Source organism: Vitis vinifera, chromosome 13 (genome assembly GCF_030704535.1).
Source record: "Vitis vinifera cultivar Pinot Noir 40024 chromosome 13, ASM3070453v1".
NCBI lineage: Eukaryota > Viridiplantae > Streptophyta > Magnoliopsida > Vitales > Vitaceae > Vitis > Vitis vinifera.
In genome coordinates this window covers 28,173,748-28,189,582 of record NC_081817.1, presented here as the reverse complement: position 1 = coordinate 28,189,582, position 15,835 = coordinate 28,173,748, and the positions used below count along the sequence as shown (strand labels likewise).

Here is a 15,835-nt window from a genome sequence, read left to right as displayed (position 1 = left end):
GTCATTGCTTGAACTAGGAAAGATGGGATTGAAGGAAAGTTTTTAGGGTAGGAGGGAGTAATGGGTCTCTTATATTTGTGGTGAACATTGACTCTCATACAAGGAAGCTACATGAAAAGAAAAGGGAGTACAACTTTTTCCTAAAAGAATCAAATTTTGAAACCATTGAGAAAGTATGTAAAATGAGGAAATGGCCCATCACCATGGTTTTTTCAAGAACAATGAAGATGCTCAACTAATGAAAGAAAGTTGTAATTAGGGGGTGTAAATTTAGTCAAATTGATAAGATCGGTTTTATTCTTTTATCGGACAAAGTTGAAAATTGTGCTTCTAGTAATAGAAAAGTCGAATAAAATCAAATTCATGAAAGTCGATTTTATTTGATTTACATAGATTTGATGGACCCAAATTAGACCTTCAACCATTTAGGATCCATTTAGGTTTGGAAATTGATACACATTTAAATGGATTACCCAAATATATCAATTTGGGTCATGACCTAATAATGATGAATTACCCATGCAACATACAAAATGAAACAATAAATATAAATAATTATAAATTACAAAATGTATTGGTATAATACAATAGGGACTATGAAATTTATTTCTTTTATAAAATTAATTTTTTTTAAAAAAATTAAATAAAAAATTTAGATAATTATTTAAGAATAAACTTAGATAGAACCTAAGATGGCTCCCAATGCTAAGAGTCCAAAGAAAAAAAAAAGAATAAGCTTAAATTGAACCTAGGATTGTATTTAAATGATTAAAAACAAAATGAAAGCAAAGTTGAAAGGAACGATGACGACGTTCCAATGATGAGAAACCAAAAAAACAAATAATAAATTAAGATACAAATAATAAATTAAAATAGAACCCAAAATGACTTCCCAATGATAAGAGTCCAAATGAATAAAAAATAAATTTAGATTAAACATAAGATGACATCTTAATAATTAGAAACAAATTAGAACCTAAGAAGGTGTCTTAATGATAAAGACTCCAAAGAAATAAAGAATAAACTTATAAATTTTACATATATAATACACCTTTAATAATAACTTAGTGTGTTTAATAAATAAAATTAACCTTTCTTATAATTATCAAACCGAACAAAACTTTATAATTATTAAAAATCAAAGTGATTTAACTAATTTTGATTAAGCCAATTATATTGGTTTTTGGGTTTCTGCTACACCCCCAATTTTATACTATCAATCAAAATTAAATTAGGTTATGAAAGAAAATTGTATATCATAATAATTATTTAAAAAAAAAAAATATTTACATTTAAATTACAAAACTACAAGACTCACTTCCAAAAAAAAAAAAAAGAACATGGCAAGCCCATTGCTTCACAAATTACAAAACATCATGGCCACTTGGGCCTTGTTCCATCATTTCTATTCTACAAGTCCTCCATAAGAAGTGGAGATGAACCACGGCCCAATTTCCACATCAAGCTGGCCCAATACAAACCCTAATGGGCCTGAGAATGGGCTTTGGGTGATTCAATACCGCCTTTAACACAAGATTTCACAAACTGCTTTAGTCCCTTCTTGTGGGCCTTTGAACGGGCCTTCTCTTCTCTCCTCTTCTCTTCTTCCAACTCTTCCTCCACCTGCAAACACAGCTGATCCCATACACCAGCATCGAGTTATTAACTTACAACCGGTCACAACATCTGACGGCTAGGATGGACTGACTTAAAGTTTCTTACCTTTAGGAGACGAACCTCTACTTGAACTAGCCTCTCCATCAGAGATCCTTTGACCTCAGTCTCCGTCCTCACATCTGCAATCGGACGGCACTGGTGCTTCTCCAGGCTTTTTGGGGAGAGATCAACGGACGAGGTTTGTCCATCACTGGTGAGGGCCCCACTTGATGGTGTGGATGCACATGAGCTCTTTGAGGACCTGCTACACCCTCTAATTTCCTCCAATTGCCTCAACTGATGCCACGTGGAATAGAAATTAATTGAAGAAAAATATCCAAAATAAAAGAAAATTCTAAAAGGAAAATTATTCATTAAATTCTTATTATTTCAAAATTTTTGTTAATTCTAAAATTCTTATGGTGTTAAAAATGTTTCTAACATGGATTTGTTAGGAAAGTGTTTTAAAAAATCATGTCCAAAAGCAATTATGGAAACTGTTTTTAAAAACAAAATTTAAGAATCGCTTTTAAGCCAAATGAGTTTGATTGATATTTTTTTTTTAATTATTTTAAAAACAATCCAAGGGCTCAAAAATCAACTACTTCACCATTCCAAACAAATCCATTATCTTGAAATCCAATTTTCAACTCTAAATTCAAATATTTTCCCTTGAAATCAAATTTTCTCACTGTCCAAACAAACCCCAAAGGTCAAATAAACCCCCCAAAAAATGAAGGTGGATCAAACATCACGAACAATAATATCTTGCTTAGTTTTGAAAGAATAAAGCATTTGTAATGCTATAAATTCTAAAATCACACATTCTCTTTGAATGAAAAGACCAGAGGCAAACACACCCTAAGGATTGAACACTTACGATGTTATCAAGACGGTCCAGCTTACAGATGATTGGTTCTTCGGTAGCAGCCATTTTCCAGCACTTCCCCGGGAAACAAACGTCTATCGGTCTATGTTCCAAAAAAGGCAAGGAGCTGTTTGTGGGTGCAAGGTGCTTTTAAAAGACTCAAGACATATGCATTGTAACAAGTTAAAAGCCACGTGGACGACAAAAGTCTATGTGTCAGTAGGTTGATCGTACACATGGCATATGATGTAGGGCTTGTTGAGATGAGGATAATGATGAGACAGGTGATGTGTTATTTGTGTGACACGTCACGTGTCTCATGCAACAAAGGACGGGCCACGTTTTAGTTCACGTCATCCTCGAACATATCACCTGATTAGCTTGCTACGATACAAAAAAAAAAACAAAGCACATCAAGGTTTTTTTAAATATTTACCCAAAAAAACAATTTTCAAAATAAGGAATCAATTTTTTTTTTAATTCTTAATTTGTTATAAAATTTTCTAAAATATTTTATATATTTTAAATTATGTTTTATAATTTTTTTTAAATACCTAAAAAAATATTTCAATTTTAAATATATATATATATATATATATATATTTTTTTTTTTTTTTAAAAAAAAAAAAATTTTTATTAACTTTAAATCTATTTTTCATTTTCTTTTAATTTTTCTTTACTTCAGCTTTTTCTTCACATTTTCTTTTCTAAATATTTTTCTTCAAAATTTTCAAATATCAAGATAAAATCATAAATTTATACAAAATCATATATAAGCATTTAATAAATAAGAATTTTCCAATATAATCTAAAAATGAAAAAAAATAATCAAGCGACCTTAGAGTTTCTCGTCTTTCTTTTACTTAAAAACAATTTATTTGATAAAAATTTTCAAATATTACAATAATTAAAATATTTTTTGAAATCACTCTCGAAACACATTCTTAGTTAGAGATCAAAATTCAATTATTTAAAAAATCTTGAAAAATGTTAAAATCATAAATTTATATATATATATATATATATATATATATAAAAGAGGCACGTCACAACTTAAACCAAAACCTTCTTCCCCTCAAAGAAAGGTTTTTACAATGGAGATTTGTAATCATATATGTACAAATTGAAGAATTCCATATAAAACATTACTCATTCCATATGGCAGACTAACACTAAATAGATTCAGCAAAATACACCTCATCCAATTTTCTCTGTATTTGTATCATCAGATGGCCACACAATAGTCTCCATTAGGCGTTCCCGCATCAACTCCAAGTTCTGATCTGATATTTCCTTGTATATTTCTGCATGATTGCATTTCTAGCCATCCAAACACACAAAAGAAAATTTGGGTCAGCCTCCAAGGGCCTAATTGATGACATCTTCTGAAACTGTCTTTCTTAAAAGAACAAAATTTTATTTCAGAACTCAAATATGAAAAGCAATTCCCTTGATTTATCGTTCATAAAGGTAACATACATTGTGAGAAATGTAAAAGTTTCTAAAGTATTACTTTCAGTCACAAATTTATCAATCGTGTGTCAAAAAGCCTAATTCAAGATTTTCCTACCTTAATCCATTTGCCATAGAGGTGCAATCGGGTTATCATAACTCTTTCAGCAAGTTCTTGCTTTTCCTGGAAACATAAAGAAAGAATAGTCATGAAATATTGGTTTTTAGTTAGTATTTGATAAGTACTTTTCTTGTTTTTGATAGCAATAATTGTTACCGAGTATTATGCAAATATCACAACAATTTTGAAAGTAGAAGAAAAAATGGTATGAAATATCGTCTTAGGGTTAGTATCTAATAAGTATTTTTCTTTCTTTTGAAAGCAATAATTGTTACTAGGTACCATGCATTTTTGTTTATGAAAACAGATATCACAACAATTTTGAAAGCAGAATATGAGGAAACTACCTTTCCAAGGGTCTGAATGAAATGCTTTCCATCTCCAGGCTTATTTGCTGCGACGAAGCTGCCATGACAGGGAACAAAGCAAGACCCGAAAGAGTTAATACAGTCAAGTGTCAAATGATTGATTTTCCCATAATTGGAAACTTGAGTTTTGATTTTGATATCAAGATGATTGTAAAAGCAGCTAGAATTATAGTTCTAAATTCTCATGTTCTTCTCCGGAAAATTTTCTAGCCTTGGATGTTCATATTGTTGGTGAGAAAACAGACGAGAAAGACCGAGAATTGGAATCTAACAACACCCATTTCAATGAAAAATAGAAAAGTGTTTTAAAAAACAATTATTAAATAGAACAGTGCGTTTGGGAGTGATTCTAAAAAGCGTTTTTAACATTTCTAACACTTTAATAATAAATTTTTTTAAGTATTATAAATATTAAAAGTGTTTCATAGAATCACTACCAAATGGATTCTAACATTTCTCAGGAACAGAAAATGCAAAGACAACGATCCACTTACTTGTAGAACCATGTGTACTCTGTTGGGTTCATCTCATAAAGCTGGTTAAGAACAGTCCTTACAGCCTTGAATGTGAAGTAGTTTTGTATTTGCTGCAAAGCAGATTATTTTCAGTGAAGCTAAACTCCATGACAGTAATGGAACAACGAGCCTAAGAATGAGAATAATCAACTGACACCTGAAGATTATCAAATTCTCATGGAACTAAACATGAACAATTCAAAAGGCTTTAGATTTTCCAAAAACAAAGAGTCTAGCATTGAGAAATGCCAACAAACACAGATTCCAAAACTACTCAAGAGGCTAATATGCAGGGAGCGCTACTGTCAAGGCAATTTCTGATACAAACTCAAGAACATCAACAACAAAATAATAGTCTACATTAAGCTTATTTGAAAAGAACTCACTGTGAAGAATTCATCATTCTGAGAGAAACATGATGGTCAGTGTGTTAATGGACAAATACCAAACTCAATATGGGTCTCTTTCAATTGATTCTAAGAGAAAGGAGCTTCTAGTCTGAGAAATGCAGAACATTTAGGGACAATATGCTGGTCTTCCACACAAGAAAATTGGTAATTTGCATGCACAAGAATCATAAAAATCCACATAATATTCAATTTTGTAAAAAATAGGATGTTTGCAGAGGAGTTTACTCACCTTCTTGACATCATTAAAGGTGTCCTCATACTGTCCACCGAGCTCATCAACGATACTGAGGTGGTTCCCAAGCTTCCGCTGCTTCCTGGAACACCGATTAGCAATATGTGAAAGCATCTTGGTGGACAACCGCCACTCGTACCAGGCGTCTATGAAAGAACTGCTCAAGTCCAGTGACCCAGGCCTCCATAACTGCTTCTTTGCTATCAAGTTTCTGTACAACCCCGAATCCCCACTGCTCTTGACATTCAGATTAGACAAAGATAATGAGTCCAAGCATAAATAAGGGCAGGAATACAACTCTGGAAATGAGGAACTGCTAATCAATATAGCTCCAACCATCCTCCAACAGAGAAAGATATCTTCAAGATAACAACAAAATATATTTTTTGATACTGCAGTTCAGATCAAAATAAGAGACACACAGTAGAGAAATACTATCAAATTTTTTTGAGAATTTAACACCAAAAAATCAAAATGGGAAGAACAGCAGTAAGAAACTAGGCTTTGATGACACCTGCTTTTAAGAGAAATATCCAGAGGGTGTTCTGAGAGCTCTCAACTCTCACCAGTCAATTTTCTGAGGTCCAAATACTTTTCTAGTGATTAGGTGGCTCATGTGCCACGTGTTGGAATCAATTTGGCTAGGCAGTAACATATCAAAGATTTCCCAATGCCTTAAATTCACTGGAATGAATTTTCTAGGGAAAACAAGGTGAGATTCCAAATGCAGACAACATGAGATTCTGGGGATTTACTGGCCAAGAAAGTAGTGTGCCAAACAGAAAAATACCATGCTCTGAAGTAGGGTCAGTTGGCTTCTTGGGGTCCCCTACAAGTAGCCCTGTGGTTTCTATAATCCTGTGGACGGTCTCAAATGTTCAATTTCAATCCCCAATCGTCATGCGCCATATGGCTAGGATCATTCTACAGGGCATGAAACCAAATGCCCATAATGGAAGTAAAGCATATGAACAATAGCATTAAATAAAAATTTTGGATAGTTGCCATCTCTTAAGATTAAAAGAAGCTGTATGCTTAGGTCTTACACAGCACATGATGCATTAACAAAAGCATTAAATTTGTGCCTTGTGATGCATGCAGCTAGCTAGTTCATTGAAGCATCTGTTCTAAAAGTACCCTGCTGTCATAATACGACCAAAAAGAATCTCTCTAGCTAAACAACCTTTACAAATATGAAAGCTAGTTTTTATCAATGTACTCAAATGATTCAACCTCCAAATTTCCTTCCCATAACAATCCAAGCTCAGGGTCATCCATAGAGATGCTATAACCTTTTCATAACGAGTACAAGCTCTATTTAGTAGTAGTCAATCCCATCGTAAAATTGGACAGGGTAAAGAATAACATACGAGTAACAGATGAAATCACAATCTGGAGTTGCACAGAAAGAGCATTATAATTGAATGGTAAGGAGAAAACATGCATTAAGTTACATGATTGCTTCTGGTCTTGACAAATAAATACACAAGAAAAGGTAATTGCTGTGGCACAGTCTGTTCAGATACTTTACGCAACAACAGAGTTTATCTTTTGAAAGACAAACGTTATAGTCACTCATGGAACAACAAATGAATTTTGACCAAACCTATATTCTGCACATGATGTAAACTTCACATAGACAAAAGAAGTCCACAACCAAACAGGTACAGCAGAAACATGAGAGATTCCGTAACTCCCACCTCCTCTTCTCTCACATATAGTACAGAGAGAAGAAACAGATGTTGAGGTTTTCATTGTTTCAGTTGTCTTCCCTCTAGCAGTTGATACCACACTGCTCAACATCTGGGCCAGTGACTCTAGTGGTGAAGGGATCAATTCTGACCCATAACAACGAGAAAATGGAAGCAAGGAGAATCGACCAGACAACAACAATAGTGGGTGTTCGGTTCTGGCGTCCCATCAGACCTTTGAGGAAGGGATAGAGATGAACGATCACCCAGAAGGCAAAGAAGAGCTTGCCAAAGAGTGGACCCCATGACTGGTAGCCACTGTTGATAGCATAGGAGATCCCTGCAACAACACCCACCAAGTTGATTATGAGGAGCGTTGTGGGTGGGATGAGAAGAGTTGTCCATTTAAACATGTAGAGTTCAGCAAAATCCCCGTCTTCATCCGAAGCCTTGGAGGTGACAGTGAAGTTGGTATCAATTCCAGCAAGTACTTTCAGCAGGCCTTGGAAAACAGCAAAAAGATGAGCAGACACGCCACCAATAACCCAAAACTGCTCATTTCTCCACCATTCATCGATTCCAACACCACTCCATCTCATCTCCAATATACCGGTAGCAAAGATGGAAAGGAAGAGGGATATAAACCAAATACTTGCAATGTTACTGATCTGCAATAATGAGCAATGGCAGTATTAGTATGCATGCATTATTCATGGCATGCATGCATTGCCAAAAGCATGGAAAAACATAATCCCCGGGGCCAGGACACCCCCTTCTTAAGGATAAAAAGGTTCAACATTAGTTTGTTTTCATAGATCACAGGTACACAAACAGCCGTGTCAGAGATGATTGCCCTCTTTTTCAAGATTTGTATTGTTCAAACTAAACATTCACTACTAACAACTTTTAGAAGATGGCAATTTTCAATCATGACCTGCAATTGAATTGGATCCTCAACAGTTAGCTATTCGATGATAATTCCTGATCCACCAATTAAAGCATGCCATCTCATAGTTCTTCGGGAAATCTTCAGTCCATGTAGTGAAAACAGACATTTTTAATTGACCACAATTACCGAAGTAACACTAAATGGCATACTGTATGGGTAGGACAGGAGATATTCCACATAGGCCGACTCTTTAAGAACAGTGCCCCCCCAAGAATAAGGTAGTAACAGAACTACTTTAAGTTTTAATAGAGCTTATGGTGATATAACGAACCTGTGGAATAATGAACTTTCCAGTAAGCAAACAAACAGCTGGCAGAGTGCAGTAAACAAGAAGAGGGATGGCAGTGATTGGATAAATGGTGGTGTTTACATATGCGAATCTCTCAAGCCATTTTAGCCTTCCACCATAACCATACCAGATAGGACAGTGCCGACTGAAAAGAATTTCCACAGAACCCAGGGCCCATCGAAGCACTTGGTTCAGACGATCTGAAAGATTAATAGGGGCAGACCCTTTGAAGGCCGGGCGCTTGGGCATGCAGTAAATAGATCTCCAACCACGAGCATGCATCTTGAATCCTGTAAGAATATCTTCCGTGACAGACCCATATATCCATCCTATCTGCAGAGCCACAGATAAATATTTGTTACTTGTATGCAAAAGCCAATGTCTGCTTTTTGAGAGTGAGGTTGATTTTTGGAAGTACGAGTTTGCACTTTCTACTAAAAACAAAGTCCTGTCTTTCAAATGAAATGCTGATTTCCAATGCATGACACCAGAATGAGAATGCAGTAAAACTTTCCAAGGCAGTTAAAAGAAGGAATGGGCTGACAAAATAATTTAAGGTCCAAAAATAATTTCATAGAAAACAAGCCAAACAAAGAACAAAAGGTTTTGTTCTTTTACTTGATTCTCTGAGCAGCCACACAGACCATATGAGAAAATAGTAAGTTCTCTTTCTCATCTATTCAAACAACATCAGCTAATGAGAAAGAACATTCACACCCCAAATAGCCAAAGCAAAAGAAATATGTTACTAAAGCAACCATGAAATGTGGTCACTTATCTAGGAAGGCTAGAATGTTCAATAACCATGTTTTCAATTTATTAACACAGGCCACATGCAGGTTCATCCCTAAATTATTGGTCCAGCCTTTCAGGCAATGTCTTGTGATCCCATGAAACAAGATTTCCTTGATGGAACTGTGTAATGGCATTAAACTGAAAGCAACAAGAAAACTAAAGAATTGAATATAAGAAAACAGCATACCTCACGTCCCCATTCTGATTTATCCTCGTATCCACAGCTGATAACATGAATGGCCTCTTTAAGAAGTGTTTCTGGGGCTGCAGATTGAGGGACACCACCATTCTCCATAAGTGTAGAGGCAACAAAAACAGCAGACTGACCAAACCTTTTTTCCAGGCTCATTTGTGACATTAACAGTGACTTCTCATCATCAAATCCAGCACCTATTTTGAAAATGAGTAAGGGATGATGAGTGCCACATCCAGTAAAATAAATATTTCCAAAAACTGATAAATGTCTCAAAACCAATACAATTGCTCAAGAAATCCATGCTATCACTATCTAGGCATAAATATGCGGATTTTCTTTGTGGAAAGGGTTTGATGATCTCTTGCACAGAATCTTGTACATACCCATGCAGGGACCAATCAGGTACTGCTAAATCAATCAAGGAAAAAAAAGTAGAAAAAATGTGCAAATCAAAAAGAGAGACACAAAACACATGGAGCAAAATTTGCAGTGCAGCATATTAACATTAGAAAAATCTCCCTGGAAAGTCAATCAAAATTATTGTTTGAAATGGGAGGAACTAGAAAAATAGTGTGCTGGAGCCAAGTCAATATCCATGCTGACTTGATCAGTTTAGCATTCAGGCACTGTTTAAGTATCATTGCTACATGATCTACAGAATCGAAGGATAACTGCAATAACAGTCTCCCTTTTTAGCATGTATTTGATGCATATCAAGGTAGTCAGCATATCCAACTTAATATAACCAACATTTTCACCTGGCAGATCTATCAAGGATATAAAGAACGGAAAATAAGAACTGTACCTTCAACACCCTCCTCTATATCCTCTAGATTGAAAATTGGCACAGTGGGGTCTACATGCTTGCTAGATTTCTTCTTGTCTGAGCCCTTCTTACTGGATTTTGAACCCTTCTTTCTTGATCCACCACAGCATAAAGAAAACACCCCTGGTTTTTTATGCTTAGGTTTGATAGGGGGCTCATAACCATATAAAGCAGTTCTATTGAAGACGCATCCAGTTCCCACATAAACAGGGCCTTGAATACCATCCAAACCTCTCAAGTTTATCTGAAATGCAGAAAAGGGAAAGAAATGACAATGTCAACAATATGGCACACAAAAAGATAACAAATAAGTTTATATAGTTTCTCGACCTGCTTGAATCTTCATTAAATCACTAACATACCATATCACACATGCAAGTAGGTTGTCGATCACACTAAAAAAAATTATAGAAATACTGTAAGCACACAATCATAACGAAGGAACAAAATAACTTACATCAAAGAAAACAGTATTACGGTTGGCATATCGATCATTTCTATCAATACCATCAAACCTCTGTGGAAACTGAACATAACAAACTGATTTCCCAAGGTTTGGATCCATCAAAAAACACATAGCTTCCCTCAATGCCTTGCTGTTGTTTATGTAGTGATCACAATCAAGATTCAACAAGAAGGGTCCATTAGTTAGAACAGCTGATACTCGAACCTGCAAGAGAGTAACAGAAATCATGAGAGGTGAATAGTTAAATAATTATTTTGTATATCTAGATATATGGAATAAGCTTCAATATGTAATAGTTAATTACGCACAAGTGCATTCATAGCACCGGCTTTCTTGTGATGTTGGAAGCCAGGACGCTTTTCACGAGAAACATAGACTAACCGAGGCAGCTCATTACCCTCGGTATCGAGCCCTCCACTTTGACCTAAGAAAACCTGCAAACAATGAAATATATTCAATCTTAGGACAAAGTAGTACTACTGCAAGGAAGCAAAATAAGTAAAAACTTGCAGTTCGACGTTCCAAAGGAACGCAACCCAAAAGACAGAAAAAAGCCTAGAATAGAATAAAGGAGCAAGCTCATACATGACACTGCAGGAGGAAACTCACAGAAGGGGAAAAAAGGTATACCAGACAAAAAGTGAAGACATGAACAATATCAAACTTATATGCACTTGTTCTATGGGCTTGCACAGGAAAAATTATTAAGGATCATAAACATTTTCAAAACCAAGCCACAAATAGTGATTTCAGGTAACCATTCAGTAGTCATCTTCATCAGAATTAGATCTCTAGGCATGAGAAGAGGGTACCTGGATCATTCCTGGATGATCCCTGGTATTATTTCCAGGCCATGGTGTACCATCCTGCATGATCCATCCTTCTTCAGGAATCTTTTGTGCTTTTGCAACGAGCCCATTGACACGAACCTTAAATTCTTCATACTCTCTCTGCAAGAAAATGCTAAGGAGTCAATAAAAGAATGCACTTAAAAAACAAGAAACACATTAACCAAGTCCATCTGTAAAGCATGTATCTTAAACCTCTTACTTTCATAGCCCTGCGGTCTTTGACAAATGATGGCTGAACTTTATCCTTCAGGTAGTCAATCTTCAGTGCAAAGTACCATTCTGGGGCCCGTGGCTCAATGCTATACTTTTTGCAGAAAGGAACCCATTTTCGTGCAAATTCTGATGTTTCAGATAAAGCTTCAAATGTCAACATAGCCGCTCCATCGTCAGAGACATAACAAGAAACCTTGTCAACTGGGTAGTCAACCGCAAGAATGGACAAGACGGTATTTGCTGTTACAAGAGGTGGCTCCTTTAAAGGGTCCACAGTACTGACAAATATGTCAACAGCAGCTAACTGTGAGGGCTCTCCTTCTCGGTCATATCTAGTCATATGAAATTAAAATCAATATGCTAATTATGAGAGAATTGAAACTCAAAGTCAAAGGAAGTACTTGAAAGTTGAAAGATGTGAACAAGGACAAACAAACTACTCAGCAAAATAAAAGACTAAGTTGGTCGAGGGAAATTGCCTTACCTTAGAGCGAGCCTGTCAAGATATGTTTCACGGTTTACTGGGAGCCATTTTGGGAACTGATCCAATATCCAGGACATTGCAAACCAAATCTCACATATCACAGATAGCAGCCACAGAGGATATGCATCATTCACAGGATTTGTTATCCGGTAGTGCAAGAAAATTGAGAGAATAATCAGCCGCAGAATAATGACCATCCTGTAAGGATTTATCCTAGATGATGGAATAGAAACCTTCCTTGAGAGAGGCTGCCGAGCTTCATCATTTCTGCACAATTAAAAGGGCAAGCATACGAAAATTAGCCTCTTCTAACACTGAAATTAAAAAGTGAATAATAAGATATGGAACCTAAATTTAGAAAAGAAGGATCCCGTATGTATTTATAATTGACGCATTGAACTACAGAAAACAACGATTAGGAATCACCAAGGAAAGCCAAAATAATAAACATTCTAAGCATTCCGTGACATCATGAACTGTCCTATAAAGCTAACGTGATTTAAGTACCCAATTTGAGAATTGAGTTTTACATCGACTAGCACCAAGAACCACGTAAAAGCAAGGTTGACTACAACCACAAAAATCAAGCAAAAGTTTATTGAATTTAATCAAGTGGAAACCTACAGGAGAGAGTCATCCACAAGCACATCAGTGCTTGCATCAATATCTCCAGCTCCTCTGCCTTCAGAAGCGGCATGGCCAGTGCTCAGTGGAACAACATTCTTCTCCTGCTTCATCTTCCAGCCATCAACCCTCTCTTTCCAGGCTACATTGCCTAATCCTGGTGAACCAAACTCCCTCACTGGATCCGTGATTCTAATATTAGCTACAAAACAAAATTATCAACAAACTAAATCAATATCAGAAAGAAATGAGCAAATTCATGAAAGGTGTGTTAAATGAGAAAGAGGGAAATACGTGATTGATTGACATCTCCTGTGTATGGGAGGGGGTGTATACGTTTCCCTCCTCCACCAGCTCCAGGAGATGCCATAGAAAGACGCTCGGGTGAAGCAGCAGACAGCTCTCCTGAAACCTATGATCAAAAGCACAGTATAAAATGTTAATTTTGTTTCAGATTTACTGAAACAAAAAAAGAACAGCATGCCAAAAACTTACATCCATTCCATTTGTGAGCAAGGGAATGTGATTGTGAGAAACCTCTCTATCGTAGTTTGTATCCTCCCCTCGTCCATATGTCATTTGCCAGCTCAACATGCGCTCAGCTATCTTCTGCTTCTGGTTTTGATCTTCCGAAGAGTAGTTGATATCAGCGACAACATCATCAACGTCACCATCCTCTTCTCCGTCACCACGAATAGCAGGGCTTCCTGGAATCAAGCACAAAGCACAACCATTCATACCCACACTGACTGATTCAAAAGCAAAAATATATATATGCCCATTGAGAGAACCAATACGAGTTTGAGAGCTACTTGGGACGAACCATTAAATGAGTTGGTAAGCAAGGAGTACCAACAAAAGTTGGCTAAAATTTTAGAGTAGGTTCTGAGAAAAATAAAACAAAATTTTCACAATACAAGAATAAAAACAAGTCAAGGACAGCTGGGTAGGTGGGAGTGGGGGGAAAGAGAACAGGACTGTTTGAGCACAAGTTCTTCCGAAAGAAAATCCAGAACATTCTGCAATCTCCAATGTGTTTCATGAGCATCACAAACTAATGAATATCATGCAACAAAATAAGGCTATGCACAAAATGTCAAACAATCATCTCAAATAATTAAATCTACTTATTTTCCTTCTATCTGATCAACTGATATGGGCACAATGTTTATCATATTCAACCGACCTTTATGCCTCTTGTATCTGGTTTTGCATTGAGGGCAAGACTGATTCCCGTCTTTCCTCTCATACTCGTAGCAGGGCCTGCATACAGGAAATGCACAAACATCGCAAGCAATAAAGGGTTCACCATCTACAGTCTTGCCAACATTATCACCACAGATCTGGCAAACCTGACCACCCAGGCCCTTCAAGGACTTGGCCTGCATAATCATGTCTCACAATTCATTAACCATATCGATTTTGCGAATTTTCAGTCTGTAAATCAATTAGCCACTAACCCATCCAGAAAGTAAAAACCAAAAACAAAAATGTAGATAAATCAATCAAGAGCTTAAACGTGGAATAAATCAATGCTGCTTGAATCTTTCGTTATTAAAAAGCCAGGGAACAAAAACTTGCAGAGAAATGAACCTAATAATTTTTTAGTTCAGTGGAGGATAGATTTTTCAAACCATGAGATACAAGGTTTCCCCTTTTTTTTCTTTGGGTTTTGTCAACTTTATGATCAACAAGCAGAGGGTAAGTGCATAATCTGAAAGGATGTTGTAAAATACTAACCCCAGATTCTCCTTCAGAGTCCATTGCCACCTGATCTTCTCTTTGCTCAGATGTGAAATGCCTCTGTTTCAGCGAGATCTATGCATGCCTGAGAACTGCAAAGCCTCCTCAAAAGCAAGTTTTTCCCTGAAAATTGCTCAAGTGTCGACCCAGATCTGAGCGGGACCACCTGAAAAAAGGTAATGAGAATCAGCTTTCCTTCTTCAAGAAGTAACATCCACACTAGCTAATTGCTTCATAGTTCCGTTTGGTGGCTAAGAAAACAGAAGACAAGAAAAAACCCAACTTGGCTAAGCTCGTTACTGGCATTAGCCTCGTCTGAATAGAAAGAATAATGAAAAATCTAGCTTTCAAATTTGAAATTTCTCTCCTTGTCCATCATTTTCTCAACAATCAAACAGAAAACCAGCAAATTGACAACAACAAACCCAGCTTCCAAAACTCAAAGTTCCCTCTTTTTGCAACATTTCCCATTAACCAAAGAGAAAATCATCGAAAATAACAAAAAAAACACAACACAAAACTCAGTTGACTGGACATATTTGGTCTCCCATTACCCAAATTTCTCACCACCCCAACACTCTTGCCCCAGGACCAACCGATCAAAAAAAAAAAAAGAAAATAAAAGAAAAACCATCAAAATCAACAACAAAACAACCCAAAACCCCCCAGAAAATCACCTCAAAACTCCAATTCTCCTCTAATCCTCAAGGAACCCAAACGAATTCCTCAAAAACAGACCCCAACTGACGAAATCGGAGCCAGATCTCGACGAACCCACGAAAAATGAAGCCCAAAACTCCAAAACCACCGACACCCAGTTGGAAGGCGATAATGTAGAGGAAGAAAATAAAGAGGACAATATGAGTAAATGGGGAATGAGAGAGCTATTTCTCTCTCCACACGCTCTCTCTCTATTATGTGAAAGTATACAAATATATACGGGGATTATGCTAATTTGAATAAAGATTATCACTCTGGAATAGGACCAGAGGGAAAGAGAGAGAAAAGGAAGCGGAAGAAAGCGACGTCGCAGCTGTAAGCTGAGAGTGAGAAAGTCTCCACCGACAGATGGAGTAAGAGGTGAAT

The 15,835-nt window shown here is 36.4% G+C and overlaps 3 protein-coding genes across 3 annotated transcripts; all 3 read right to left on the bottom strand.

Annotated features, from left to right (window-relative positions):
- Positions 1-1,239: 1,239 nt before the first annotated feature.
- On the bottom strand, positions 1,240-2,658 carry LOC100249968 (uncharacterized). Its single transcript, XM_010661043.3, has 3 exons — positions 2,537-2,658; positions 1,723-1,953; positions 1,240-1,635 (listed from the first exon to the last, which is right to left on the bottom strand). Exons 1-3 carry the CDS (start codon positions 2,588-2,590, stop codon positions 1,483-1,485), a joined length of 438 nt encoding a protein of 145 aa, XP_010659345.1. The 5' UTR covers positions 2,591-2,658; the 3' UTR covers positions 1,240-1,482.
- Positions 2,659-3,577: 919 nt separating this feature from the next.
- Positions 3,578-6,186, bottom strand: LOC100251681 (chaperonin-like RbcX protein 2, chloroplastic). Its single transcript, XM_002279127.4, has 5 exons — positions 5,620-6,186; positions 4,960-5,051; positions 4,445-4,502; positions 4,095-4,160; positions 3,578-3,844 (listed from the first exon to the last, which is right to left on the bottom strand). The coding sequence occupies exons 1-5, from the start codon at positions 5,959-5,961 to the stop codon at positions 3,722-3,724; spliced, it is 681 nt and encodes a 226-aa protein (XP_002279163.1). The 5' UTR covers positions 5,962-6,186; the 3' UTR covers positions 3,578-3,721.
- An 834-nt stretch (positions 6,187-7,020) lies between these two features.
- Positions 7,021-15,835, bottom strand: LOC100256811 (cellulose synthase A catalytic subunit 3 [UDP-forming]). The gene is made up of 15 exons (XM_002278961.4): positions 15,427-15,835; positions 14,747-14,915; positions 14,193-14,388; positions 13,502-13,713; positions 13,301-13,418; positions 13,007-13,208; positions 12,383-12,649; positions 11,885-12,230; positions 11,647-11,784; positions 11,143-11,268; positions 10,826-11,038; positions 10,348-10,612; positions 9,534-9,736; positions 8,534-8,884; positions 7,021-7,981 (listed from the first exon to the last, which is right to left on the bottom strand). Exons 2-15 carry the CDS (start codon positions 14,768-14,770, stop codon positions 7,397-7,399), a joined length of 3,246 nt encoding a protein of 1,081 aa, XP_002278997.1. The 5' UTR covers positions 14,771-14,915; positions 15,427-15,835; the 3' UTR covers positions 7,021-7,396.